Genomic DNA, 27,562 nt, shown 5'->3' with positions numbered 1-27,562 from the left:
AGTTCAGGTTCCACACATGAATTTTGGGGGGGGGATGGAAGCATGGTCCAGTATCTGGAACACAGGACTGAGGACTCGGGACCTGGGATCTGTTCCATCTCTGCCACTGGCTCTGCGAGACTCTTGGCAAGCTGTTTTCACCTTGCTCTTTCTCTATATCCCCACTATAAAATGGGAGACAATGATATTTACCCACACTTGTGAAATGCTTTTAAGATATATAGCTGTAAAGCTCTATATAGAAGATGATCTTGTCAGCTTGGGTTGTCATCCAAGATTTAATATTACAATCTAGGGTCTTCTGCCCCCCCTCTACATCCCCCATTCTTTTGCCACTTAATCTTGCAATAAATACTTGAAGACAAATTCAGCCCTTAAGTGAATGCAACTTCATTGAAATTAATCCAGATGTGCTAGAGATGAATTTTGCCCCCCAGTGCTAAATCTGGGCTATTTGATCAAATAAGTGTAGTGTCCTAAAATCAAGATAATTCCTTCACTGAAACTTCAAGCAGACTGTGGGATTTTGATTTAAAATACTGGACCAATATAAAATTAACATGGCACACATTAAATGGATTAAAAACTGGCTGATAGATCTCAACCATTCTCCGTTTACAATTACATTTTATCAAGTGAGTGTGTTTCCAGTGGGGTCCCACGGGGATTGGTTCTTGGCCCGATGGTATTTTTTTTTTTTTATGAATGACCTGGGAGAAAACATAAACCAATCACTGGTAAGTGCAGATGACACAAAAATTGGGGGAGTTGTAAATAATGAAGAGGACAGGTCACTGTTACAGAGTGATCTGGATTGTTTAGTAAACTGCGCGCAAGCAAACGCTATGCATTTTAATACGGATACATATAAATGTATACATCTTGGAACAAAGAGTGCAGGCCATACTTGCAGGATGGACTCTCCTGGGAAGCAGTCTCTCTCAAAAAGATTCAAGGGTCATGGTGGATAATCAGCTGAACATGAATTCCCAGTGTGATTATATGGCCAAAAGAGCTAACGTGCTCCTGGAATGCATAAACAGGGGAATCTCAAGTAGGAGTAGAGGTTGTTTTACCTCTGTATTTGACACTGGTGTGACTGCTGCTGGAATATTGTGTCCCGTTCTGGTGCCCACAATTCAGGAAGGATGTTGGTAAATTGGAGAGGGTTCAGAGAAGAGCCACAAGAATGATTAAAGGCTGAGAAGAAAAGCCTTGTAGTGATAGACTCAAAGAGCTCAGTCTATGTAGTTTAACAAAGAGAAGGTTAAGGGGTGATTTGATTACAATGTATAAACATCTACATAGGGAACAAATATTTAATAATGGGCTCTTCAGTCTAGCAGAGAGAGGTATAATATGATCCAAGGCTGGAAATAAGGTGTAGATTTGTAAAGTGAAAATAATTAACCACTGGAACAATTTACCAAGGGTCGTGGTGGATTCTCTATCACAGACAATTTTTAAATCAAGCTTGGATGTTTTTCTAAAGGGTTATGCTCTGCAAATTATTTGGGGGGGGGGGGGGAGTTCTCTGGCCTGTGCTATACAGGAGGTCAGACTAGATTATCACAATGGCCCCTTCTGGCCTTGGAATCATCTATGGATTCTGTGTGAGGTCTTTTTATAACCCAGCTGCCTGAAACTGTGTGCCAAAACAGCAATTGGAATACAAAATTTACAGGCCAAGAGGATTGGCAGTATTTTTTTCATTGACATGTGCTGCATTGTGTAAATTCTCCTTAGAGTCCTAACAATATTTTGCTTTGTTTTATCTTCTCTCTCCTTCCCGCTGTCCCGCTCCTGTCATGTCTTCCCAAAAATGTATTGCTGTGTATAAAATCCAGGGACACGGCTCAGCTGTGCTTCTGCAGCTCCTGCATCGTAACTTTCTTCCACCTTGTCCATAAATCCTACTGCTAATGTCCCTGGTGCTCTTTGGAGGTAACGATCCGCATCATCTCAGGTGTTGGATAAAGTGTTGAGTAAATTGTTTGGCAGTTCCATGTAGTAAACATGGAGGATTAAATGAACTTCATTGCTTTTTAATGTTTTAGTTCATTAATAGCTTAGGAAACATTTATTTCTTAAGTATAAAGAAGAGAAAGTTAAACATCTTTCTGTGGAGTTATTGGTGGTAATCTGTGTGTGTGTTAATTGAGTATTGTACGGGTAGATGGTTATTCCGTTTTTCAGGGCGCTCGTCGGATTTTGGATGATCCCATGCCTAAGAAGTGTTGAGCAGGGAAGGATGATATACAGCTGCTTTACAAACAGCTTGTACTGAAGGTGTTGACTTTTTTCCTTGAAAATACAGACCAGATTTGAAGTGAGCAAGGCTCGCTTAATGGGAACTTGCATGTCAATTGTTTTTTGTTTAGATTTTTTAAAAACTTGTTTTACCAGCTCAAAATCAGCTTGCACCATCACCAGAGTTGCCACTGGGATTGTCCACCTGGTAGCAGCAGTCTGTTAGAGTGCTCTGTTTTTATTCTAATCCAGGGCTCTGGCTGGTGTACTGTGACTGGAGATTAGGTTGCTGTGCAATAGTTGAAGGCAGCAACCGTTCGTGAGCTGCCAGTACAGCACCTCAGTCCAATACATGTGCTAACTCCAGTTACCATCTAGAAGAAAGGTGAAGTGCACAGTTCAGTGAGCATTAAATAACATGTTAAAGTTGCCAGCAAATCTGCAGCCATCTTCCCAGTTTATATAAATGCAAAACGGAAATGAAGCATAGAAAGGTGAAATGAGCTTCATCTTTGTGCTAAGAAATCAGGAGTGCTGTAGTTGTGGAGGAGGGGAAGCCTAAGTGCCGTTCCCAGGGCTCTCTTAGTACTTATTTTGTGCTCATTCCCCAGTGGAGCTCCTTCAATATTTCGTAGTTACCATAGGAGCCCTAATTCTCAGGGCAGCAGCTGTTGGTGAAACTGTTTTCTTTGGATCTAGAGCAGTCAGAGGTCAAAATGGAATCAAAAAGTGGTGGAACTCTTCTCGTGTGCACTTGGTTGGTCACTGCTGCTCGCTTTCCTCCTGGTGTAGCCCTGGGATATAAACTGGATACCACAGTGAGGGCTTGCAGTATAAGCACCTACACAGACAACTAGGATTAATGGGCCAAAATCAAAGAAAGGAAAAATTAGATGGAAAAGAGAATGAGGAAATCCTTTCTAATGGAGAGCTCTGTTAGACACTGGCAGGGCCGTAGCAACAAAGAACGTGGCCCCCTCCGAACGGTGGCCCCCTCCGAACATATGTCCGGGCGGGGCCCCTTACAATGCAGAAACTGGAATGCGGTATTTATTTTGCCACTTTTAGGGGCCCCCTTCCTTGCGGGGCCCCCTCCGGTCAGAGGGTACGGAGGGCGCTCGCTACGCCTCTGGACACTGGAATGGTTGCTTGAAGGAGGTGGTGGAAACCCAATTGCTTGGGACATTTGTAGACAGAATAAATCACTGAACAACCTTGCTGTGGCAGGACGATACATTAGGTAACCTAAGCGGGTCTCTTCAGTCTGTAACTTCTCTCATCTAAACCCATAATGGATGTGCTTATTAGCTGGTTGTTTCTGCTTGTCCCAGGGTGCTCTGCTAACTGCTGGAGCACTTCCTCCTGGCCACATCTGGGGATTAGCTCTGCCAATCTGACCCCCCTTCCTGCGGTTTCTCTCTCCCTCTCTCAGGACTCAACTGCTGCTGCTTCGTGGCATGGTCCTCCAGCCAAGTCACTGTAGTTCTCCCCTTCCAGAAGGTTTGTGTGCATTGAGCTCTCTCGGGTCCCAGTATCCCAGGCAGTCTTCCCTTTCACTGTCCCTTAACGGTGCCACTTCCCCAGTGGCAGGTAGGGGGAACCCAGACCCGTCCTCTACATTGGGTTCGGCCCAGGGACCTTACAACAAACAGCATTGGTCTGCACAGTCCTAAACCTTACTGATTATATTCCTGGGCTACTTCCTGCCTGGCCTCTCTCACCCAGAGAGGGACTGTAGCCAGCCGTGTTAGTCTGTATCCTCAAAAATAACAGGAGTACTTGTGGCACCTTAGAGACTAACAAATTTATTAGAGCATAAGCTTTCGTGGGCTACAACCCACTTCTTCGGATGCATATAGAGTGAAACATATATTGAGGAGATATATATACACACATACAGAGAGCATGAACAGGTGGGAGTTGTCTTACCAAGTCTGAGAGGCCAATTAAGTAAGAGAGGAGAAAAAAAAAAAACAAAAAAAAACAAAAAAAAAAAAAACTTTTGAAGTGATAATCAAGATAGCCCAGTACAGACAGTTTGATAAGAAGCTTCTTATCAAACTGTCTGTACTGGGCTATCTTGATTATCACTTCAAAAGTTTTTTTTTTTTTTTTTTTTTTTTCTCCTCTCTTACTTAATTGGCCTCTCAGACTTGGTAAGACAACTCCCACCTGTTCATGCTCTCTGTATGTGTGTATATATATCTCCTCAATATATGTTTCACTCTATATGCATCCGAAGAAGTGGGTTGTAGCCCACGAAAGCTTATGCTCTAATAAATTTGTTAGTCTCTAAGGTGCCACAAGTACTCCTGTTATTTTTGCTCACACTTGAGATGCAGCTACTTAATCCTCATACCATCCCTCTTCCCTTAATTCTTGTGTTTGGAAATACTTTAAAAATACAAATCAAACCCTGGTTTACACAGGATGAAACACACTCCTTTGCATCACTCAGCTCCCACTTACACCCTCAAAACTTAGTTACATTTCATTGGTGCATAAGCTTTGTACTGGTACTCTGCTCAGGGGTGCCTTGTCTGCATAGGGGAAATGGACTGCCATAGATATTCCAGAATACACTGAAGGGTAAGCAAACTAGTTAATCTGAATTAAAGTTGCTCTTATTCAGAATAGTATGTCCGTGTATGTGGGGAGGGCCGGGGAGAAAGTTATTCTGGCATAGCTATTCTTGTGTAATTTAGCTATAGCTATTTTCCCATGTAGGCAACTGGAAATGAGGGGCCTGTAAAGAAAAAAAGGGGTGCATCTGACAATCCCATACTATAAAAGCAAAAGATCAATTGAGGAGATTTCCTGAGGGATTCTTTTGGTGTGTTTGTATCCTGCAGGAAGCAGCTGCGGTAATGCAGTGACTGTTTGGTTTTAGGTCTAGGGAGACTTTTTATTTCTATATACTTTTATAAGTGCCTAGAAATTGGTAGGTGCAGTAAATCTAAATCAAGCAGCTTGGTTCTGCTGGCTACACAATTTGTGGCTGTATAGATGATTGTAAATGTAATTGTCATTTCCCCTTGTTTCCCAGTTCCTAATTCCTTTTTCCCTCCTCTCTTCCTCATATACTCTAATTCTGCTTTGGATTCTGGTGGACCACTTGAGTCACTCCATCTGAAATAGCTTTAGAGTGAGAGGTGCTGAATTGGCTTTCATTGAAGTAAGCGTGCAGTGGATTCTGTCATTAAAGTTGGCTTTGATGGGGCGATTTTTAGTAGCTCACCAGGGTTGCATCCATGAAAATAACTCGTGGGTTCTGATCATTCAAAGTGTGACATCCCTCCAGGGCTGTTTTCTTCTGAACGTGGATTGCAGTACATGTAAAATGGATTATACTATAGTACATGGAAGCTCTGTCAGATGAATCACTTGTGTATATGCGGTGTCGTCTCCTTCTGTGTGTAGACTTCAGAACTGCTCACAGGATGGTTATACTCTAGTGGTAAATTGATGGTGCAAGGGATTATTTAACACTTTTTGCCCAGTCTGTTATGAATAAATCCAGTTAGGTGTAGGGAAGGCAAGTTGCTCTTGCTGCATAATGGTTATGCTGTCTGGCACACATGCCAAGAAAGAATCTTGCTTTTGTGATCTGTTGTGTCCATGTAAAAATACTCCTCAGAAACAATATTTTTTCATTATAACCTTTGCGTTCCCAGATATTGTGCTGAAAATGAAAAATACCACAAGACTTGTCCCTGTCACTCACAGTGTCTCCAGCTGGATTTTACACTATGTTCTTTTTATTTTATTAAAAAGGGGGAGGGGGAGAGAGAGAGAAGACCTAACAGCTGTTTATATTTGATTTTCTTGGAGATTAACCACTCATGACTTCTGGATTGACACCAAATATATACCAAAACATGGCTCTGTCAACATATAGGGTAATCCAGAGCCTACTGAAGTCAGAAGAAAGATATCCGTTGACTACAGGTCCCTATGCAGAAAATAGCAGGTACCTTTATGAATGGTTGACCCTTAGGTACACAAGTGGTTACTAAGCCATATATTGATGTGGCATTGTGGGCACCATGGTTACTGCACAGCACTTCATCAAACACTTTGCAGAGTCTATGCCTATGATCAACAGACCTAAAAACCAGACGTTCAGCAGTCTGTTCCTGAATCTCGCTTTTTAGCTAGTGTCTGAAAGAAGTATTCCCTCCTAAATGGTATGTCAGAGGATTTAATCATTGGAAGGGGCAGAAAGTCTGATTTTGAAGAGCAGAAGTTCACAGATTTGGAAGAGATTTGCCGGCTCTCAGAAAGATAAAATGCCATACCCAGTTCCATGTGGCATGCTGCAAACCTTTCAAAAACTTTCATCCCAGTGAAGAGAAATCTTGTCACCTTGTTATTGGCTGTGTTACTAGCCACTGCATCGTACTCTAATGCTCCATATTGATAAATTCAAAAGTCGCCTTTTGCATGTGCCCAGCATAAAAAAATACATGTTTGCCAGCCAGGTCACACCAAGCCTACTCTGTCTCCAGTTTGCAGCCCACATGAGCAAATACTACTTTCGCCACAACTAGCTTGAATATTTTACTTAAATTAATGATGTGTGAGAGGGAACAGCGCAATGATTAGCGAAGAATTTTGATTAAAAATGTGAAATAAGTGTCTCCCCTCCCCCTTCATTTCTTGTGAGCACGACCTACTGCAGTTTCCTCAGCAGGAGGGCTATTTTCGGGCACATTACATAGCTTCCCAGATTAATAAATAGATTTATTTTTGGAGCACTTTCACCTCGTTGGCTACAGCAAAAAGTCTTGTTGGAAGATCACAGATCTGCTGTGCTACCCATATGATCCTTATGTTTACATTTCTTTCTATCCAGGTCTTAAATGAGGATGTTCTCAGAACTACTTTCTTGGTGGTGTGTGGTTTTGGGTTGTTCTCTTCCCCCCCCCCCCCCCTTCTTCTTCTTCCTCCCTTGGAATCATATGCAGATGTTGTTTAGCAGATAGTCACCATTTTAACTTGCATGATATACTGTAGCTTGGTGAGAGCTCAGAGCAGAGGGGAGTGATTCGCAGTGTAAAGACTTTGAACCTATGTGCAGTGGTTTCAGTCAGGACTAGTCCTAGATTTTGCAAGGGCCATATACAGGAGCTCTATCCAGCTTCCCTGTAGACATCTGTAATCAGCAGGTGGCTTGAGTGAGCCTGTACGGGACTCTTAGATGACCAAGGGCTCATGAGGTTCCGTAAGCACCTCAGTGTGCAAGCTCTAGAACAAATGAGGTCTTAGCCATGTGTAATTTTATGTAGTTGCAATTGGGGAGTGGGGCGGGGGGGGGGGGGTGTATTGGTGGACACCCAGACTAGGTACACCACTCAGAACATGGAATGCCTCATTTTATCACAACTTCCCGAGTTTGGTTTGCAATCGGTGTGTGAGACCGCTCAACTTGTGTTTCATGTGATATCTGCCTTCATCAGTGTGTCCATGTTCTTGTTGTTTGTTACCAAGCAGTGAGCAGAGGCCAATACTTAGTGAACCCGTGCTGTTGATAAGTTATATACGTTTTTTTTAATAAGATCTGTGTCATTCTGACCTAGGCCAATCCACCTGATTAAAGGAATATCTCTAACCATTACCTACAATATGTGTCTTGAGATTAACTGGCTATACCAGGGGTTCTTAAAGTGGGTGTCGGGACCCCTCAGCGGGTCGCGAGGTTATTATATGGGGGGGGGGGGTCACGAGCTGTCAACCTCCATCCCAAACCCTGCTTTGCCTCCAGCATTTATAATGGTGTTAAATTAAAAAGTCGCACTCAGAGGCTTGCTCTGTGAAATGGGTCACCAGTAAAAAAGTTTGAGAACCACTGGGCTATACAGTATTGTATAGCTACACTTATGAGATTCCTGGACACGTTGATACAATTATCTGTCTAAGAAGTGGTCGAACATCTGGTCTCGGCCTGGACAGCTTGCTTTCAACAGTATATTATTATAATGACAATGTGGTAGTCAAATCTTGAAATATGATATGCTTATTTAGCGAAGATGAAATTGCTATCCCAGAAATATTGACTTTAAAAATACATCTGAAAAGAAGAGAGGGAGGCCAGCTTTGTCTGGTGTGTGGCTACTACTGAGCTCTAGACACTGCAACTTGAGTCCACCACTGGGTGTGGTAATTATAGTTGTTGTTTGTCCTGTTTCTGAATTGGGCTAAATGGATGCTGCCCAGGTGAGGGAAAGCTGAAATTAGAGAGTTAGACTAAATTAACATCTGCAGTCTTGCACTAGAGATCTTGTGACAGTATGGTGTTCACTATCAAAGTGTCATTAGCTGCTCTAATATATAGTCACATACAGGAGGCTGAGAGATGGTTTAAGACAGAAGCCTCTGAGCGGAACTTCATTCTAGAGAAGAACTTGTGCATATGGGTGAGAATATCTACTCCTGAGCTAGTGCAGTGTTTACACAAGGGCAGTTCTAAGACAGATTTCTGTGCCCTGTGCTCCCACAGTCTGGGCTGATATAGACAGATGGATGAAGGAAAACTCCTACATCAGTAAATGAAAAGTCATGGAACCTGCCAGCTGACATTATTTATATATGTGATGAAAAAAGACTCTCTGAATGAAACCAATAGCATTGGAAAATGATGTCACCATATATGCTAGTGCCAGGTGCACTGTAAGAATCCAAAAATATTCCTCCTACACTGCATGCTGATGAAAGGGAGTGGGAGTGAAAGGATACATTGGATTTAAAGCTTAATTGGTGGTAGGAACAGCTACTACAAATAGATTTTTTTTTATTTTTATAAGGAGTGTAAAGGTAAGTATTTGAAAAGAAGCTCTCTATCGTGATAGATGCTTAACTCATAGAAGGGGATGGATCCAGATCAGTCTCTTCCGTCTTACATCCTAAAAATGCCTTCCCTTCCTAACAGAGGCTGTACTTGTATCTGAAGGAAGAGCATTGGTCATTTTTATGTAGTTTGTCTCGATTTCTTTTAAGAATTTTTAATTTTCTCTTAAATATAGAAGGAATGCTTTGTACTTAGCAAAAATGGTAAACTGAGTTGATAAGTTTTTGGATTGAATTTAGTGCCTTCATGAGCCTCTTAAATAGGGGCCAGACCCTGACACATTTCAGTACTATCTGTATATCCACAGCCTCTGGCAGCATGACAATTAATTCAGTAGATCAATTAACAAATACATTTGCTCTGAGGGAAAACCTTTTAGGCCCACCTCATGCTTGGCTCACAGGTAGTGTATGTTTCTCTGTATACTAAATACAACATTTTGTTAACTTTGCTACCTGTTTTCTTCTTGATAGTTTTAGGAGCTTCTCTAGGACTCAGATTTTTATTTACTGTATACGGTAAATAGCGATTGTCAAGTTTTGAATATATGCATTTTGTGTACTTAAAGAAAAGGAAACCATGTTTCAGGATAAGATAGCAACGTCAGCCTCCTTATGAGTATCAAGCATCTGTGTTTGCAATATATTTGATAGTGCATTGATGATGTAAGTGTTTCAGGCTGGATAAAAAGTAGACCCCACGGAGTTGTAAGGAGTTATAAGGATGGATTAAAAAATGTAATTTAATTTCTGTCATCTCACAGCATGGAAACAATGATGGCAAATCAATGTATATACCGCTGATAAAGAGAGAATATTAAAGTAACACTTGAGATCTAGTTCAATGGTTGACGGTAAAGATCTTAAAATCTGCTCCACCTGTTTCTGACAGCTAATTGGCTTTTTTGCAGATCTTCTCGGTAATAACCAGATGCAAATGGCTACAAAAGCTATTTTGTGCCTGACCATATTAATTTGCTGAATATCTGAAACTACAGGTTAATGCTTTAAGAAAGGAAAGAAATAATCACAAAGTTTGTTACAGTTCAGCTGTTGAGATACAGCAAATGTTCTCAGAGTAATTCTTTCAGCGCTTTAGTTGGATTTTACAGTTAAATATCCAGAACAAACTAAAGTATATGAACTTGTACTGATGTTTGATTATATTTCTTGATTAGTTTAAAGATATGAACCAAATATTATAATGCAGATAGCCTGTGTTACAGGATCACCTGTAGTAGTAGTAATAATAATAATAATAAAATATTCCTGCTTATGTCCGAAAGGGACACTTCCTCATATTACTTATTCTGAAGACGTGACCCGGCAATCCTAATGCTAGCAAAGCTCCCAATGAATTAAATAAAACCAGGGAACTTCCAAAATCAGCAAAAGACAGCTAGTGACTTTTGGTTGTCTTTAATAATTCAAGATGGATTTTGTCCTTGCCTCACCTGGAGAACATTGGAAGTTTCCCTGACTTACAGGGTCTGGTCAGGAATGTTTAGTTTATCCCTCCATGGTTTCTTAAATTCTGCTTGTGATTTAAAATATTCTTTAGATATGTGTCAGTTTTTAGTGGTTAGAGCTTGGCTGTGTGCATGGAGAACAGGAGAGAGGTCTTCGTGAACTTAGTATATGTCCCCTGCAATACCCATCTGGAAGTACATCTGATGGGCAGCTCCATCTTTTTATTTTTTATTTTTTTTAAAAACAAACCAACTTGTTTTGCCATGGGAAGAACGTGCAGCATTGTATTTGAGACTAAACCTATTTTTCTTCAATTACGTGCTTAGAATGGAATCTTGAAATTTAAGAAATGAAAACAAGGCAAATCTTCCAAAAGATGAAAGTTGAAATGTATATAATTGGACTTCATTATATGTATGTTGGAAATAATGAAATGCGTCTTCAGTGTATGTCCATTGCATATGCTTATATGGTTTCTGAAAATTCCTGGAGAGAAGCTGACAGCATAAAGATCCATTATTAATGCAAGTGTGCTAATTGACTTCTTCCTTAAAAAACAATCTTATTGTGAACGCAGCCCTTTTTCTGTTTGCGAATAGCTTGCAAACTGAAATGGATTTCTGCAAATATTGTTAGTACTAACTATTTGTGTAATAGTTTGGACAAACAATTTTGAGCTTATTGGATATTAACCAACTGTTCATTTAGATTATTCATTTTCTAAAGCGTGATTGGTCATCTGGGTCACACGGTATTGTTTCTGCTCCTTGATTGTTTGACTGAGACTTTTCAAACTAGAATAGTGAGTAATGAATATTTTTATTCATGCACAAATATACACGTTTATGTGTGAATGAGTATTTGTATGAGAGAACAGTTGTGCAAACAAAAACCTATGCCCATAGATGTTTGTGAATAGTAAATAATGAGGTGGCATGAACATGGCTGAATCAGTGATTTCAGAACCTGAATGAATGTTCACAAACTGTCAGGCAGTATTCGATCCCTTTTTTAGTGCTGTAGATGTATATACCTCTATTTCTGTTCTTTAAAGTTCCCCAGTTTTCATTAGTAGAATATATACCTTTACAAGTATCTTCAATAGTCAATGTAATATATTCATGCTATCAAAATGTCTCCTATCTCTTTCAGGCGCGTGCATATTTTTTCTACTTTGTATTTTCAGCCTAACTCCTTAGCAGTGAAAATTATTAGTCCCTGATGTTTGCAACTGATGATACATGAAGTCAGCAAAAATCTTTTCACCCAATGAATAGGCAGGGCAGGCTTATAAACCAGGAAACTGCAGAGCTTTGCAAGATATTATGGATCCAAAAGCACAATGAATTATGTCAACAAGATTTAAAAAGCCAGGATTAAGAACGGCTGTAACATCTTCTACCACCAGGGTCATAGAACAGGTTATCTGATATTCTTCAGTTCCAAAACACTGCTATAAGAGTATACTGAGCATCTGTTACAATATTGTGGTTTACAATCAGAATTGAATGATCTGATTACCCGGAGGATTTCCTTTAATTTACCAAATGGAGCTCTATGCTTTGTAATGCTCCTTGCTCTTGGCAAATAAATACCAGTTTTCTACAAACTAATTTATTGATGGGTAACTTTAACTAGACTTTTTCTGAATAAAGTAATTTGATTTATGCTTGTGGGCAATTGATAAACACTGGTACGCTATAAATACTGAAGGATGTGAATCATTGTTCACAGAGACCATTGAATTAAATGAGAGAGGCTGGATTTTCCATGTGTGTGGAAGCAGACTCCAGATATTTTGCATAAAAGGGCATTAACTGGAGTGACTTGTTAGTCACTTGGTCAGATAGGTGGAGTTATACACGATACAGATTGTTGCTGTAACTTCTTTGTGCAAATCATTCCTTTTAACAGGCTTTTATGTTTGAAATGAAGAAGGCTCCATTATTTGTCTCTGCTTAATACAAAAATGTATTAATAGATGTTTTCCTTCAGCATGTTGACTTTTGATTATATCTTGACTTTGGAAATTTATTCTTCACTAGTTGATCTCTCTCATCCAAGCTGACTGAGCTGTCTCAGTGAAATTCTGTTTCTTGTTTAGATCAGGAGACTCTCAAATCTGGTGAAATTGCTGTAGCTTTCCAAAGTATAGGATGGGACTGAATGCCTTGTATTTGCATTGGCAATTCCTTCTCTGAGCTGCTTATAGAAGCAGCTCTGCAAGGAGAGAGAACATTCTTATTGCATGTGTTCCCACTCCGTGGATCATCTGGTGATTTTTTTTTTTTTTAAATAAAAACATACTGTACTTTTTTTTTTAAAAAAAGAACCAAGTATTTTGAAGGGAGGTTTTTGGCTGGGGATAGTGAGGTCTAACATGCAACTTAATGGCAGAACACTGCATCGTATCAATTCCAAAATTTCCAGGGATGTTCTAGGCATCGATGGGCATAAGCCTATTGATTTATATATATATAATCATAGAACTGGAAGGGACCCCGAAAGTCATCGAGTCCAGCCCCCTGCCTTCACTAGCAGGACCAAGTACTGATTTTGCCCCAGATCGTTAAGTGGCCCCCTCAAGGATTGAACTCACAACCCTGGGTTTAGCAGGCCAATGCTCAAACCACTGAGCTATCCCTCCCCCCCCCCGATTTTTGGTGTAAATCGGAATAATAGAAAAGTCTGACTCACCCCGGAAAAAAAAAATCAGTGCTCACAGAATTCCTGGTGCATCAGGCAGAGGAATCTTTTTGCTTCTCCTGCCTAGACATTAGAGGCGTGCGCTCAACTTTCTTTGTGGGGATATTGTCTGTAAGAGAAATAAGACCCTTACAGGGAGGGCTTGTGGGGAGCGGGAGCAACAGAGTGGTGGAAGAAATGGAGACCCAGAAATGGAGTGAGAGGGGAGCTGCACGGGCCAGAGGGATAGAGGAAGAAGAGACCTGGAATTGGCAGTGGGAGTGGGTGGTTGGGAGTGGAGGAGCAAACCTGGTACCCTCACGGGTGGGGAGTGGTGGTGGTGAGGGAAACAGGAACCCAGAAGGTGGGCTATTGAGTAGGTGAATGTACAAGCAGAGATACAGAATGGGAGAAGCGATGGTATGGAGGAAACACAAAGGACCCTGGCATGAGGTGGGGAAGAAGAATGGGGCGCATACAGAGACCCAATTATGCTGGGAGACAGTGTGGGACCCTGATATGGTAGGCCAGCTTCTCCCTCCGTTGATGATGATGATCCCATGTGCTGAGCTGAGGGTCATTGCTGTCTCTTTTCCCAGTTAAGATTTGTGGGCTTGTGCTATGTACGCTACTATGGAGCTTGAGGTGCTGCAAGCCTAGTGGGGTGGTACAGCAGAGGTCTTACTCTGAAAAAGGTTGAAAATCACTGGATTAAAGGGCAGTTTCCTTCCTTTCCTTAGAGAGTTACTTGCACAGTTGTATGGGGCATTACAGCTGCATTCAGTCACCTCCCACTCTAGAAGAATCCTGTTAATTGTTTTTATGAATCTGGATCAGGAGAACAGAGTGGATTTTGAGAGGGGAAAACCAGCAGTCATGAAAAGATGTGATGTGGTTTGGAGAGATCGTGGTAGCACGAGGCTAGGTACTGACTTCCTGAGCCTAGTGGGAAGATGCCCACGACCCCTTCTGAGACATCCTTGGCTACCAATGCAGGAGCAGAATGGTTTTCCTTGTTTCTATTTTCATATCTGTGCGTGCACACACTCTTCAGTGCAATTCAGTAATACTTCCTTGGCATGCCAAGATAGACAAGTTTCATGGTTCATGTATACATGCTTTGTGCCTGTACACAAACTTAAAATAAAAGTATAAACAGGGCGTTGTGCCATTTTAATGCATTTTCAAACAAAAAGACTGGAAATCATACAAACCTGAGTCTCTCTTTTTAAAAAAAAAAAGAAAAGAAAAGAAAAAAATCTCTCTTACAGTGAGTAAGACGATTTTGTTTTACACTACCTTTTAATTTCCTAGCTTGCCACTCTACTTAACTACTTGAAATCTTGAATTCAGCATTTACATATCAGTGGTTACTTCTTACTGAAATGGCTGTTTGCCTTTTCTTGGGTGCTAACTGACAAAAAGGCAGATGTTGATTTGTGGATAGATGCCTATTTATTCTTAGTTATTTTCCTGTTTGTTCAAGCAGGGCTTGTGTTCAAGGTTCTTGTGATTAATCTCTTCCTTCTCTGGGAACACCAGTACATGATACACTCCTAGTGAATGATTGGAAACACAAAAATAACATAGGCAAACCATATGTAAAGCAAAGAATAGCACCTGAATTGTCTGGAGACCTTGGGGAAAAAAGCTATTGATCGTGCAGTTTGGCCAATGTTGTATAAATTAAAATAACAAAAGGAACATTAACAAATAAGGAAAAAATTGAAGTTTTAAGGATGTATTAGTTTTTCCCCTTTTTATCTCCCTCTCTTTTTCCACCACTTTCTTCTTGCATTCGATCTCCACATCTTCATTCTTTCATGCGCTGCCTCCACCCCACCCCCATGTTGACTCCTCACATTCTTTCATGCTTCTCATCTGACCCCTATTCTCTTCTGGCCTCTCCCTCGTATTCCCATAATTGCTTTTTTTTTTTTTTTCCCCCCCCTTCTTCTTCTTCCCTGCTCTATTCCAATCTGTTGATGATTATCCCACTGTCTGATTTAACAAGCTGGACTGCAGAACTGTATTGCTGTTCTGCTTTGATTACTTGTCCCATATTAAAAACAAAATAAAAAGCAGTGGCTTTAGTAGATGGTATAAATCAGTACTGTTATTACGGATGCCAGCCATGGGCTCAGTGTAAGAAGGTTAGTGAATTAGTGAAAACAAAAACACATGGCAGACGCTCAAGATTGTTTTGTTTTCTTCTGTTCTGGCAAACCTAAGGCCAGCCGCCTTATTTAACAGGACTAGAGTGTGAGGTTTTGTTGGGAGCATTGATCTGCCAGTTCTTTCCAATGACTCCATGGCCACTTGGCCTTGTCTCATTGAATGCCATTGATGTGTGGGTCAAACAGAACGTGTCTAGATCCCTTCTGTGAATAAGAACTGGGAAGCCTTTTGTAGCTGCTGCCAAAAATAACAAGGAACTGACAGAAGATAATAGCATGATTGCTATATTTGTGCAACTCCTGTTGTTGTTTGGGTTCCTGATCAGCATGATGGATGGAATGACTCTCCTTTTTATAAAGGAAGGGAACTTCCTAAAAAAATAAACATAAGAGAGAAATATTTTGTTCTCATGCCTTGTTAGCGAAGTCTGTAATCTCTTGTTGCATTTGCTTGTCTTCCACTATAGCAAGGAAATAGTAATTTAGATTTGAATTTCTCTCCTCATTTCACCCCACTGGTGCTCCGCCATTCAGTTTTTAAAGATGTCTCCAGTTGTTAGGAATCTCATTGAGAATGAAAGCTTGGCTTGAGATCAATGGAGTTGAATCATAGTTGAGCAACATTTTAGCAGAAGTTATGTGCTAGATATGTCAATTTCTTACAGTATGTTTGGGAGATGTTCCTATATTAAGTTTATGTATCATTGTGGGCAAGAGACTGTATGTAATTGCATGGGGCAGGGTAACCGTAGCTTCTCCAGGAACTAAAACATGTGTGTGGGGGCGAGATTAGGCAAATTAATTCAGGTTGTAACACCTCCAGAGAAGAACCACCACCTGGAGAGGCTTGCATGTATGCTTCAGACTCGATTCTCTAGAGGTCAACTGACAAAGAAAGGATAAATAGCCTGAGTTTAAAATGACTCATGGCCTCCTTTTTAATCCAGTAAATGGACAGGCCCTCCAGTCCAAGGGAGGCCCCAAGCCTGGCAGAAGGATTGGAAAGACTTTGACCTACTGGGGCCACATAGGACTGATGGGTGACCTCTGGTTAGCTGTTAGCTTGGGTATAGGAATGTTGGTTGTTCTCAATGTTTTTATCCGAGGAATAAATGTGCTTGCTTAGAAGGAGCTGTGTGGTAGCTTGTAAGTGCTGGCAATACGCTGTCCATAGCACTTGGGGAGAAAGCAAAGCACAGGTGCTGACCTTTTTAGGCTGACTGTCTTGCTAGAGATACCACGGTGTAATCCAGGGAGCTGTGCAGCCTTAAAATCTCTCATCAAGAGGGAGTGAGAGGCAAGTCTCTGGCCAAGAGATTAGTGGCTGTAAACTGGAAACCTTTGGGTGCCCTTGGTGGACCACGGAGGGGGAAAATGGGTGCAGTTGCCCTGAACTGTGATGATTTATATATACTCTGTAGGGACTCCAGAAATGGATCAAAAAGTGCCATTCTATTTTAAGAACAGAGCAGCAGTCTGACAGCTCAAAACTGAATAAAGTGAACTCTGCTTGATGTATGGTCTTGGGTAAATTATCTGTGCCGTACCCATGGAATTAGCCATGGATTAATGGTAATGGCAGCCAAGCAGTTTACTCCATAACTTACTCTGGGGGGATTCTGTGCTACTGCGTGCATGCAGAATTCATGTCAGTTGCAGATTTCTTTGCTTCCCCACAGAAAAATGACTTTCTGACGGTGAAGCAAAGGGAAGCTGCAAGAGTGGTCATGTGCCCTTCCCCAGCAGCACATGGGCACATTGTTTTGGGCTCCCAGAGCAGCCAGAGGAGAGGTAAATCACTGGGGGAGGGTGGGACTGGGGATGCCCTGGCTGGTGCTGGGTCAAACCCGTCTAGGGCTGGGTCAGACTCATCCCCCATCTACCCAACCCCCATGCATCTAGACCCCCGCCCCCATACCTACATGCCCCTACTGAGCCTCACGCCTCCACAGCCAGAAGCCGCCACCGAGCCCTCTCCACCTGAACCCCCACCCCACTGAGCCTCACCCCCTTCATCTAGAACTCCCCTGCACCCAGACACCGCTGCCAAGCCTCACCCCTTGCACCTGGCCCTCCCCAGCCCCACCCAGGGCTGGACATGCCCTGACTGGTGGCTCCTACCCGGTGCTGGGCTCAGCTGTTAGTCCTGGCTAGGCTGGGGGATAGAGGAGGAGTGTGCTTCCCCAGGGTTCAGTAGTATGTCGAATTTATGTTCATAAATGGGCAATTACAATTCCTCTTGTTTGTTACCCAGGCTCTTAGAATAGGTGTATACGTAATTAAATAATTTATTCTCTTTGCATCCGTTGGTGCCTCAGTTACCATTTTCCCCCCTCCACATTGTCATTTGGTTCTAAATGAGTGTTCTTTTGTTCCCCCATTTCAGCCTCCTCTTTTGTTGTCAGTCCATGTTACTAGTTTGGGGTCCAGTGTTGCAACCCTCCCCTTATATGAACCATCTTTATTTTCTCAAGCAGTCTCTCCTATGTGTCTAAAGACTGTCTGCTGGCATAAGTAAGGGTTGCAAGATCAGCCCTTTACTATATATTCCAAGGTGGATGAAAGTAAGCAGGATAAACTGGCCTCAAAGGAAGAAAATGAACAATTGTCAGGGAAGTCTGTTGGGTTGTTACAATAATGCAGTAACTCCTGTTTCACTTGGTAAAATGGACTTTCTGCTGGAATCTTTTTTCTTTTTTCTTTTTTCTTTTAGAAGGTTTACAGTAAAAGAAGCAGCCCCTGGCTTTGCTGGCTTGCTTGTGTCTCTTGGCTTTCAGCTGGACTGGTAGTCATCCAAAGATCTCCCATGAAGTTACTTTCCTGCTGTCACATTTTTACTCCCTGGGGATACATAATATTGTGTTAAGAAGCTGATCACACATTCCCTGCTATGTTCAGTTCAGAAAATAGATTTTTTTTTTTTTTTTTTTTTTTTTTTTAAAGAACCATAACATGATTTAACATGGATCATCTTCTGGGGAGTTATTTGGACTGATGCTGATGTGGCTTCTTAATTCCAAGCAAACCTGCTTTGGTGCTTAATAGTGGGAAATGTTGGCCAGTTCCTTCCTTATGGGATGGGTGATGATGAGATTTATCACCAATCACTTTGTACTCCCCAGAATAAGAAATGATTTATTTAAGAAATGCCACTCTTCGAATTTAGGCTGTAGAACAGCCTTTCATCAGTGATCCACTTATTTTTACTGTTCCGTTTGGAAGGGTTTGGGGTTTTTGCTTGATCTAGTTAATTATGTAGTTCAAACATCATCCATGGGCAGGAGTGCGGGTGGGGGGAGATTGCGTTGAATTTAATTCTGATTTTGATATAGCCACCGGGACATGTAGAGAGACTGCGGTCAAGTCTTGGTAAATAACCCACTTCTACATCCTCGAAATTAACTCTGCCTTGAAATAAATTAAGCATTTTGCTCAGGTCCTTTATACCAGTACAGTTGGCATAGTTACTTCACCATACAAGCTATCTGGTGTGCTCTAGGTGTGTATATAAAACCCTGAAACTGAAGTACATCCAAATGTAACTGTTTGGCTCTGTATGACTCAATGTGCTGGTGTGTTGTGTGTGCACGCGTGTTAGTGATTGTACCCTCTGAGTGGCTACTTCATAAAGAGGAAAATCTGTCAAGCTGAGTAATAGACCTCAGGTGCTCCCCTGTGTATGTAAGTTTGTGGACTTGTTTTCTATACTAATGTGTGTGTCATCTTAATTCCTGATCAAAACCTGGGGAGGGAATGGGGGGAGAAGGAGAAATGTTTCTTAAATGTCTGACAAGAAAAGGAATGTGCAAAGGACTCATCCTTCCCACAAGCCTGTATGCCAACATCAAATAAGCAGCAGGTAGAGAAGAAGAAAATTCTGTTGGAAGATTGTAATCGGTGATATAACCTTATCCCAGGAAAACTCTCCCTCAGTTTAGCTTCTGCTAGTTCATCTGAAGACCCCAGGAAGAGAGCAAGTACGAGTCTGTGTCGTGTTGAGCTCCGTACACAACTGCTGTTTGTTTAGTCAAATATTAGATATGCTAGCATGTATTGTGTTTAGCTACTGATTTTTTAGTAAATCTCTCTGTAGTATTCATTTAGCATGTGGCTTGCTCATAGCACTTGGCTAGCAAATTACAGGTCTACAGTAGTGCAAAGGAAAAAGAGAACATTATCTATGGCTGTGCAATCACAGTAAGATAGTGTTTTCCCATGATCTCATAGTGGACAGATTTTCCTGATTTAAATACTAAGCTATAGCAATATAAGCGGCATTTCAAGAGAAGTAGGATTTACCCAGAGTGCAATCTGCCTTATGTCCTCTTTTTTTTTTTTTTTTTTTTTTAAGAAATCGTGTTTGGAAAAAACGTTTTATTGAGTTTAGTTCCTGAAGCTGAGCTGATGGACCATTAAGGAGAAAGGTTGGTCTTGTGACTAAGCCACTGGAGTCTGAGTCAGGACACCTAGGTTCAATTCTGGAGTCTGTCACAGACTTCTGACCTTGGGCAAGTTACTAAAGTGTGATGTGCCTTTGTTTCCCCATCAGTACAGTAAGGATAACGTCTGCCTCATTTCTTCCCTTTCAGGAACGTTGAACTAAATTCATTGTCTGAAAATCCCTTTGAGCTCCATGGGTGGAAGGTGCTATAGAGTGCCAAGTTTTGTTTTAAACAGTAATTACTTATTCTTGTAAAGGTTTTGTCTATGGGTATGCCTACATAGCAAAAAAATAAACCCAGCCCCTGCTGCAGCAAGTCTCTCAGCCTGAGTCAACTGACTTGGAGCTAAAAATAGAAGTGTTGTCTCGGTCTGGAGCCCAGGCTTGAAAACCTGGTGAGCGGGGAGAGTCTGAGCTTGGGCTCCAGCCCAACCCTGAATGAGTCTACACTGCTATTTTGAGCCCCCCAACATGAGCCCAAGTCAGTTGACCCAGGCTCTGAAACTTGCTGCTGCAGGTTGATTTGTGTGTTGTGTAGACGTACAGAAAGAAACACCTTTTTCTTTGCACTACTCTGAACATGTTTAGTGCCTCTCCCAATACTACTTCCTGTAGAGGTCAGAAGATTCATGTTCTTTTGGCAGAGTAAGTTGACTCTGCATCAGAGTCGCAAAGGGAAAGGCTCCTCTGTTAGTTTCTTTTCTTTCGATTCGGTGTCTGATCTTCCTATGTAAATACACCAGCTTCAGTTTCTCTTTGAGCCTTAGTGGGATTTGAACCACAATCATACCTACTTTATAGATGTTTCATTTTGTTCCCAATGCAACATTCAAAGTCTAAACTGAATGCTCATCAAAACAGATTTGGGATGGTTTAGGTCATTTGCTCCAGTACATGTTCAATGCGGCTCTTTCCTTATTTAAAGGCTATCGGTAATTACAGTGTTCTGAAGGTCACCGGGCAGGCACACATCATTCATCATAGTTATTGAGCATTACTTTTAATGCAGTGGGGTGATTAACATTACCTGCTTTGAAGATGGCTGGGATTTAAAGCCTCAGCATATTCAGTTAGCACCAAAATGATCTGAAAAAATCCTTGCTGTGGCAAGACAAGACGATAAAGAACCGAGACATCTTTCTTGTGAAAGTGACAAATTGCCCTTTCTGATCCAGAGGGCCAACTTGCGTGGTAGAGCTGTGCAGTACATTAGCCTTCAGCTAATGGAAAAATGGGGGGAGAACGGGAGAGGAAAATACTGAGGTGGAACGCAATGAATAGGGCATTTTTGTTACTGCCTTGGGTTCAGGTTTTTTGTTTTCTGTCCTCCAGAAACAACTTTGCAGCAGGCCTATAATTTACCTGGGTCATCCAGCAGGTTAAGAAGGAGGCAGTGCCTCTGTAATCCCTCTTCCCCCCCACTTCCATTCTTAAAACACTGTTTACAATCTCCTGCGGTTTTCTAGCTTTGTGGAAAAGATCAGTGGGTCAGCTTCCCCTTTAGCTTCATCCATCATTCCAGTCAATTAGAAATAGTTGAGGGCCAATTGACCAGTCTTCCATTAACTGAGACACTTCAGATTGTTAAAATAGCATAAAAGCCCTCTTTGTAAACTGCTGGGCAGAGATTGTAGATTTCCCTGTTGATGGGCAGTTACCCGTGGCTGAACAGAGCCCTAGTGTATTTTGCTGCACTTCAGGGATGAATATTACTACTTCTTTTCTTGTTCTGTTTGATTTTTTTTTCTTTCCCTGAAAGGTGTGGTATCTTGTGGAGAACTCAGATCATGAATTGCACTGGTCCATTACAAAATTCTTCTTTGTTTGTGGCTGAAAATACTTTCCAAAATGACTTTCCAGTGGTTGAAAAGTCCAGTTTTTAACACTGGCTTTTAAAGGCCTTTGGCATCATTCTTTATTCGTCTGTTTATCATGTTTGTATCTGAAGGGCAAGGAGAGTGTGAAACTGCTCCGAGAACAGCTAGTGCATTGTGGTGTACAGCTTGGCTCATTATGGTATCACATGCTAAGTGCGCTTGTTTTTTGATTAGGGGAAACATTTTTCTTTTGTGAAGACTTGACTGACTTGAGGATGTGGCTTTTGTGAGTGCCCATGTCATAGAGTTGAAGGGCAGAAGTGACCATTAGATCATCGCCTGACCTCCTGTATCACACAATAGAGAAGTGCCTTAACTAAGACCCAACTTGGATTGGGCTCCACATCAAGTGACAGTAGCATTAACTGCAGAACGCGCTGAACATGAGCACTTAAAAGATAAAGTTTCCGTTTATTATTAGCAGTAATTCAGTATGACCTGTAGGCCCCAACCAAGTGTAGATTCCTATTGTGCTAGAAACTGTACAGATAAAATAGTCCCTGCTCCAAAGAGCTTACAGTGTAAGGGCTTGTCTACATATGGAGTTATTCTTTAAATTCACTCCCTACCTTAATCTGAAGTATCTGTTCAAGAGTAGCCTGATCCTGAACGTCTGATCCTGCAAAGACTGACTTGTGCGCTTAACTTTACACATGTAAGTAGTCCTATTATATAAAGCCATTGCAAAGATTAGGGTTTCATTAGAAAAGTCAGACAAAGGGTAGGAGACAGGAATTATTCTCATTTTTATTCAATTAGAAATATCATCTGATTTAAGTATGCCCAGATTTCTAGTATATTTCTAGTAATCAACACATTTTGGCTTTCTCTACACTAGGCTTTTTTGGACAAGTGTCCCACTGGTATAAACAACCTTGCTGTCTTGCTAAAACCTACAGACCTGCTAGCTAATAGTAACCTGTAGTAAGCAGTAACCGGAATATAACCTCCACTGCAATCCATTAAACAGAAGGAGGGTTATTAGATGGACATGCTTCGAATGTTTTTGAAGAGTGACTGTTTTGGTGGGAAGAGGTAATCTGTAATTTAAACGGTTTCATAAGCAGAGAATAAAATAAAACAACTTTTCTGTCTCAATGCAGGATGTGTGATCCTTCTGGGGGAGCTTATTCTTTTATTAAACAGATATAAAATAGTCACTTTGATGGAAAGATAACTCTAGGAATCAAAATGATGATGGTTCTAGGGACTGCAATATTCTAATGCAAAGTAGGCCCTTGGAGATATTTCTGTATCGCAAATCATTCTGCTTTTAACAAAACAAGAATTACTATTTTACGGTTCTTGCCTGAAATGTCTAAAGATATTTCAACTGCACTAAACTTTTACAGGCTGGGGATAAATTGATTGTTTTTTAACAATAGCTTGTTTTTTAGAGGCTGCTGGAAATTTAAGCACTGCTAAACAGGGATGTGATTCATCCACTGACAAAAAGCAAGGAGAAAAGCCTTCAGTATTGATACGCTTTCTCACTAACTGGATTGGGACCTACTTTTTTAATAAAGTAGTGTTGACTTCTGATTTTCTTGTGACAGAACCAAAGATATGATGCTTGTATAATGCCTCATACATTACACTCAGTGACTTCTCTTGGTGACACCTTGCAAATATGCTCATTTATCACAAGAGCACTCTTGCCATGATTTTATGTAAACGCTCTTACATTTCTGTAGTCTGACCATCACACTTGAAAGGTTAAATGAGATGTTGTGGTCTCTGGAAGGCAAGGCAGAGAGTAACATCTCTGTCCTGCTGGAGCTGTCAGAATTCTGAACATCTTTCCGACTAACGAGGATTGGATAGGAGCCCTCTTCAGAGACCGTCTGTGCTGTTGCTTAATCGCTGTAAAGCAATGGCTCAATCTCAACTTTCTCATATTGGGATCCATCCCCCATTTAATAATATGGAAAGGGTAAGGTTGTCACAGCCCCCGGACAACTATTCATGATCCCCAGAATGAGAAGCCCTACACTGAGTGACACCAAGCATGCTGCTCACGTTTGCCTGGTTAGTACCCTAGCAAAGTGAGCAAAGGAATGGGATGTGGGTCCAAACTGGAATCTCCTGCTGCATGACAAGGATAGGAAACTGCCACTAAGACTAGCCATTGAGGGAACCATATTTGAACCATTACAAGTCTGCACAGACTAGTAAATATCAAAATGTCTGTCAAGTCAAGTTTGTACTAAGTCCTTAAATAATTGAGCTGAACTGGTTAAATGTTTGAAACATTGGCTTCATGCAGAAACCTGTTGAGCAAAGGAAGTGTGCGGGATATTTTTGGAGCTATGCAGAGAGATTCATTTCTGATGCTTTTTAAAGAATTTGAAAGTAGAATTGAGTCCTGATTTCTGTGATTGAGACACAAAAACCATGATAATTGAAACTAAATATTTATTTTTTTTCGCATTGTTGTTACTTTACCAAAAACTTGAAAGTCAGGAACATTAAAAAGTTTTTGGAGCTCAAAGAGCAGCCTCCTGGAAGTCAACTCGGGGAACAAGGAGGTTGGATGACATTCCACCCTTTTCACTCGCATGTCCCTGGATAGTTCATGCAGTAAGAAGGTAGATCTATGCAAATGCAACCTGGGTAGCTGTCTGCATTGGGAAATCTACCTTGAACTAGGCAGGCTTTTAATCTTTCGATGCTCAGGACACTCTTTTCCAGCTGATAGCAGGCTACATTAGGAATGCAAATCCATATCTAATCTCTCAGGATCATCATTTTAGAAGAAGCCACAGGATAAAAACAAGCACTAGTGTTCATTTAAAGTCAGTGTGCTCTAGTCTGCAGTTCGCTCATGTTTAAGTGCCAGGCTTTAAAGATTTTCTTTGCCCACAGGCAGCCCGGATACAAAGGAAGATTTTTTTTATTATTATTATTTTTAAGTAAAAATATCACAAAAAGGACAAACCACTTTTTGCCTCCTTCAATTTTCCTAAGTTTGTTATCACAAAACATGGTTTGCCTCACAAAAATTTAGGGAAGGAGGAGAGAAACTAGGTAATCCAGTGGCCTCAAAATGCAGCCAGAAGAGTGAGTGTGAGTGAGAGAGAGAAAACAAAATCCTCAACTTTAAAAGGTATGGGGATTTGATACCATCTGAAAGTTGGCAGGGAAGGTTACAGGGAAGGGAATACAATGGATTATGTCGAATGGACTTGGATATTGTGTAATTCTGTTTTACAGTGAAGAATAATGGATGGTCCTGAATTTTCAGTGCATTACAATGTGTAAACAGCCTTCTGATTATAGAGAACCTCCACTTAAGGTGAAACGTTTCTGTCGGTTGGAGAAAATGGCTTCACTATAAGGGGCTGGAATTAAAGCATATGGTGTTTTGTTTTGTTGTTTTTTTCCTGGAAAATATGCAAGACTGAATAGATTTTCCACAGGACTTAGTTTCCCCTTTAGCCTGTGGTGATAAAACAGAAAATGATGCTTAAACTGCAGAATACTTGCAAGATTCAGCATGTCACAAGTCATTGGCATTAGTGATTAGAGAAATGAAAGCTTGCAAACTGCTGAAATGAGTGATTTCCTGTGGGATTTAAGCATATTCAGGCTGACAAATTTTGCAGTATTAATTATGCTGTGATTTCAATGGGAAATGGAGTTGGGCCTGCTTACGCCACCAGTAAATTTGGTCCAGGATGCATATTCCTTTTATGATTTGCCCCCTTTCCTGTTTGGTCAAGATATCCACCTCCAGCTTAACGCCTGTACTGAAGTCTGTGACAGGGTTAATATTAATGTCTACCTGGACATGAAAACTATTCACTAGTTAAAATATAAGCCCGAATTGCAATAACAGGTATTATCCGGAATGTCAGAATATAGCTGTAAATAAAGTAAACTGAACAAGGGCACTGTAACCAGCTTGTTTCAAAGAAGGTTACAGATCATGTGAAGATTAAATGAAATATTTTTTTCCCTTGTGGAGTCTAACAAGAGAATTCAAAAGCTTTGCTTCTGTTCATCTGCACAAAGTCCATTTGAAAGTAATCTCTCCTACAGGACTCAACAGAAGGCATGTCACCATCTAGGATGCTAGCCAGCATACCATGGGGATGAAATGTAATTTCCTAAATAAAATGCTACAAAACAATACATGGCACTTTCCTAGTAATTACACTGCTCACAGGTGCAGGATATTTAAGTCTTAACATAATAAAACTCAACACCTGCATGGGAACAGTTTCATCCCCATCATTTTATTTCCATATGAAGTGAAAAGAGATCTTGACTTATCCACAGTCATTTCTTAACAGGAGCGGTTAGCATTGCAATTGAGTCTACACAGGACACAATACTTCACTGCTATTTTTTAAACATTTCATTATTGAAATAAGTATAGAAGGAATATCACAGATTCCTCTTACATCTAGTAGGACTTATCTTTGTAAGCATAGGCCCTGATTCTGCTTTAGGCTCTGTACCCTTACGCCTGTGCACAGCCCACTGGCTTTAGAGAGTACAATGAAAGGAACTGTTATACCATTGTACCTTGCCAAGGATTGCAAGTGTTTTGGAAAAGTCTTATTTCTCAAGCTGTAAACCAGTGTTTCATTGTCCATGTATTGTGACACTTCTGAAATTCATTCATCCATCAGGAATATCTCTTCTGATTTCTGTTGCTATGTGAGGCACACAAATTGCACAAGGAAAAACACAGAAATGTCTGCTTGGGAGGCAGAAGAATCATCTTCAGGTAGCTTTCCTCAAGAGAACCATCCTTTGTAGAGAATTTTCATTCTGTTCAAATATAAGGTTGCCAACTTTGATTCGCAGAAAACTGAACACCCTTGCCCTGCCCCTTCTCTGAGGCCCCACCCCCGCTCACTCCATCTCCCCTCCCTCTGTTGCTCGCTCTCCCCCACCCTCACTCGCTCACTCATTTTCACTGGGCTGGGGCAAGGGATTGGAGTGCTGAAGGGGATGAGGGCTCTGGCTGGGGGTGTGGGCTCTGGGGTGGGGCTGGGAATGAGGGGGTTGGGGTCCAGGCTCTGGGGTAGGGTCAGAAATGAAGGGTTTGGAATGTGGGAGGGGGGCTCTGGGCTGGGGCAAGGGGTTGGGGTGTTGGGAGGGGGTGCGGGCTGTGGGAGGGAGTATGGGTGCAGGAGGGGGCTCAAGGCTGGGGTAAGGGGTTGGGGTGCGGGAGAGGGGTCTGGGTCCCACTTATCTCAGGAGGCTCCTGGAAGCCGCCAGTATGTCCCTGTGGGTCCACATGCTGCTGCCACCCCCGCTGCTCCCCGTTGGCTGTTGTTCCCAGCCAATGGGAGCTAGCGCTCGGGGTGGGGGCAGCACACGGAGCCCCCGCGGCTGCGCCTACGCCTAAGAGCTGTAGAGAAATGCCAGCCGCTTCTGAGAGCTGCGCGGAGCCAGGGCAGACAGGGAGTCTGCCTTAGTCCTGCTGCACCGCTGACCAGGCTTTGAATGGCCTTATCAGTGGTGCTGACCGGAGCGGCTAGGGTCCCTTTTCGACTGGGTGTTCCGGTCAAAAACCAGATGCCTGACAACCCTAGTTGGCTATGTTGTGTATATACTACAACTTTTAACTGAGATTGTAACCAGTTAGGCCTTATCTATACTGTAGGATATTCAGCAGGGAAAAATTCCCACTACTGCTACCACCAGTTCAGTTGTGCGATTCTTTGGCTAACCATATTTCCTTAATTATCATCACTTTTGACCAAGTAAGATATGTGTTGGCATACTGAGTAACTAGAAGGCCTTGATAAATTATTTATAGCCTTGTTATACACTGCTACTGAGGTCTGAAGAGTGTATTT

General features: G+C 41.5%; 1 protein-coding gene across 3 annotated transcripts in view; it reads left to right on the top strand.

Moving 5' to 3' along the window:
- Nucleotides 1-27,562, top strand: part of ARVCF (ARVCF delta catenin family member) — a 231,435-nt gene that overhangs the window by 76,237 nt on the left and 127,636 nt on the right. The window contains exon 1 of one of the 3 annotated variants that reach the window (XM_065417504.1): nucleotides 24,973-25,041. The exons of the other annotated variants lie outside the window; for them this stretch is intronic. Coding sequence (XP_065273576.1) covers nucleotides 24,973-25,041 — 69 coding nt within the window. Of the gene's footprint in view, nucleotides 1-24,972; nucleotides 25,042-27,562 lie in introns of those variants that run through there. 3 annotated transcript variants of the gene reach the window in all.

Source organism: Emys orbicularis, chromosome 16 (assembly GCF_028017835.1).
Source record: "Emys orbicularis isolate rEmyOrb1 chromosome 16, rEmyOrb1.hap1, whole genome shotgun sequence".
Taxonomy (NCBI): domain Eukaryota; kingdom Metazoa; phylum Chordata; order Testudines; family Emydidae; genus Emys; species Emys orbicularis.
This window is presented reverse-complemented; position numbering and strand designations above follow the sequence as displayed.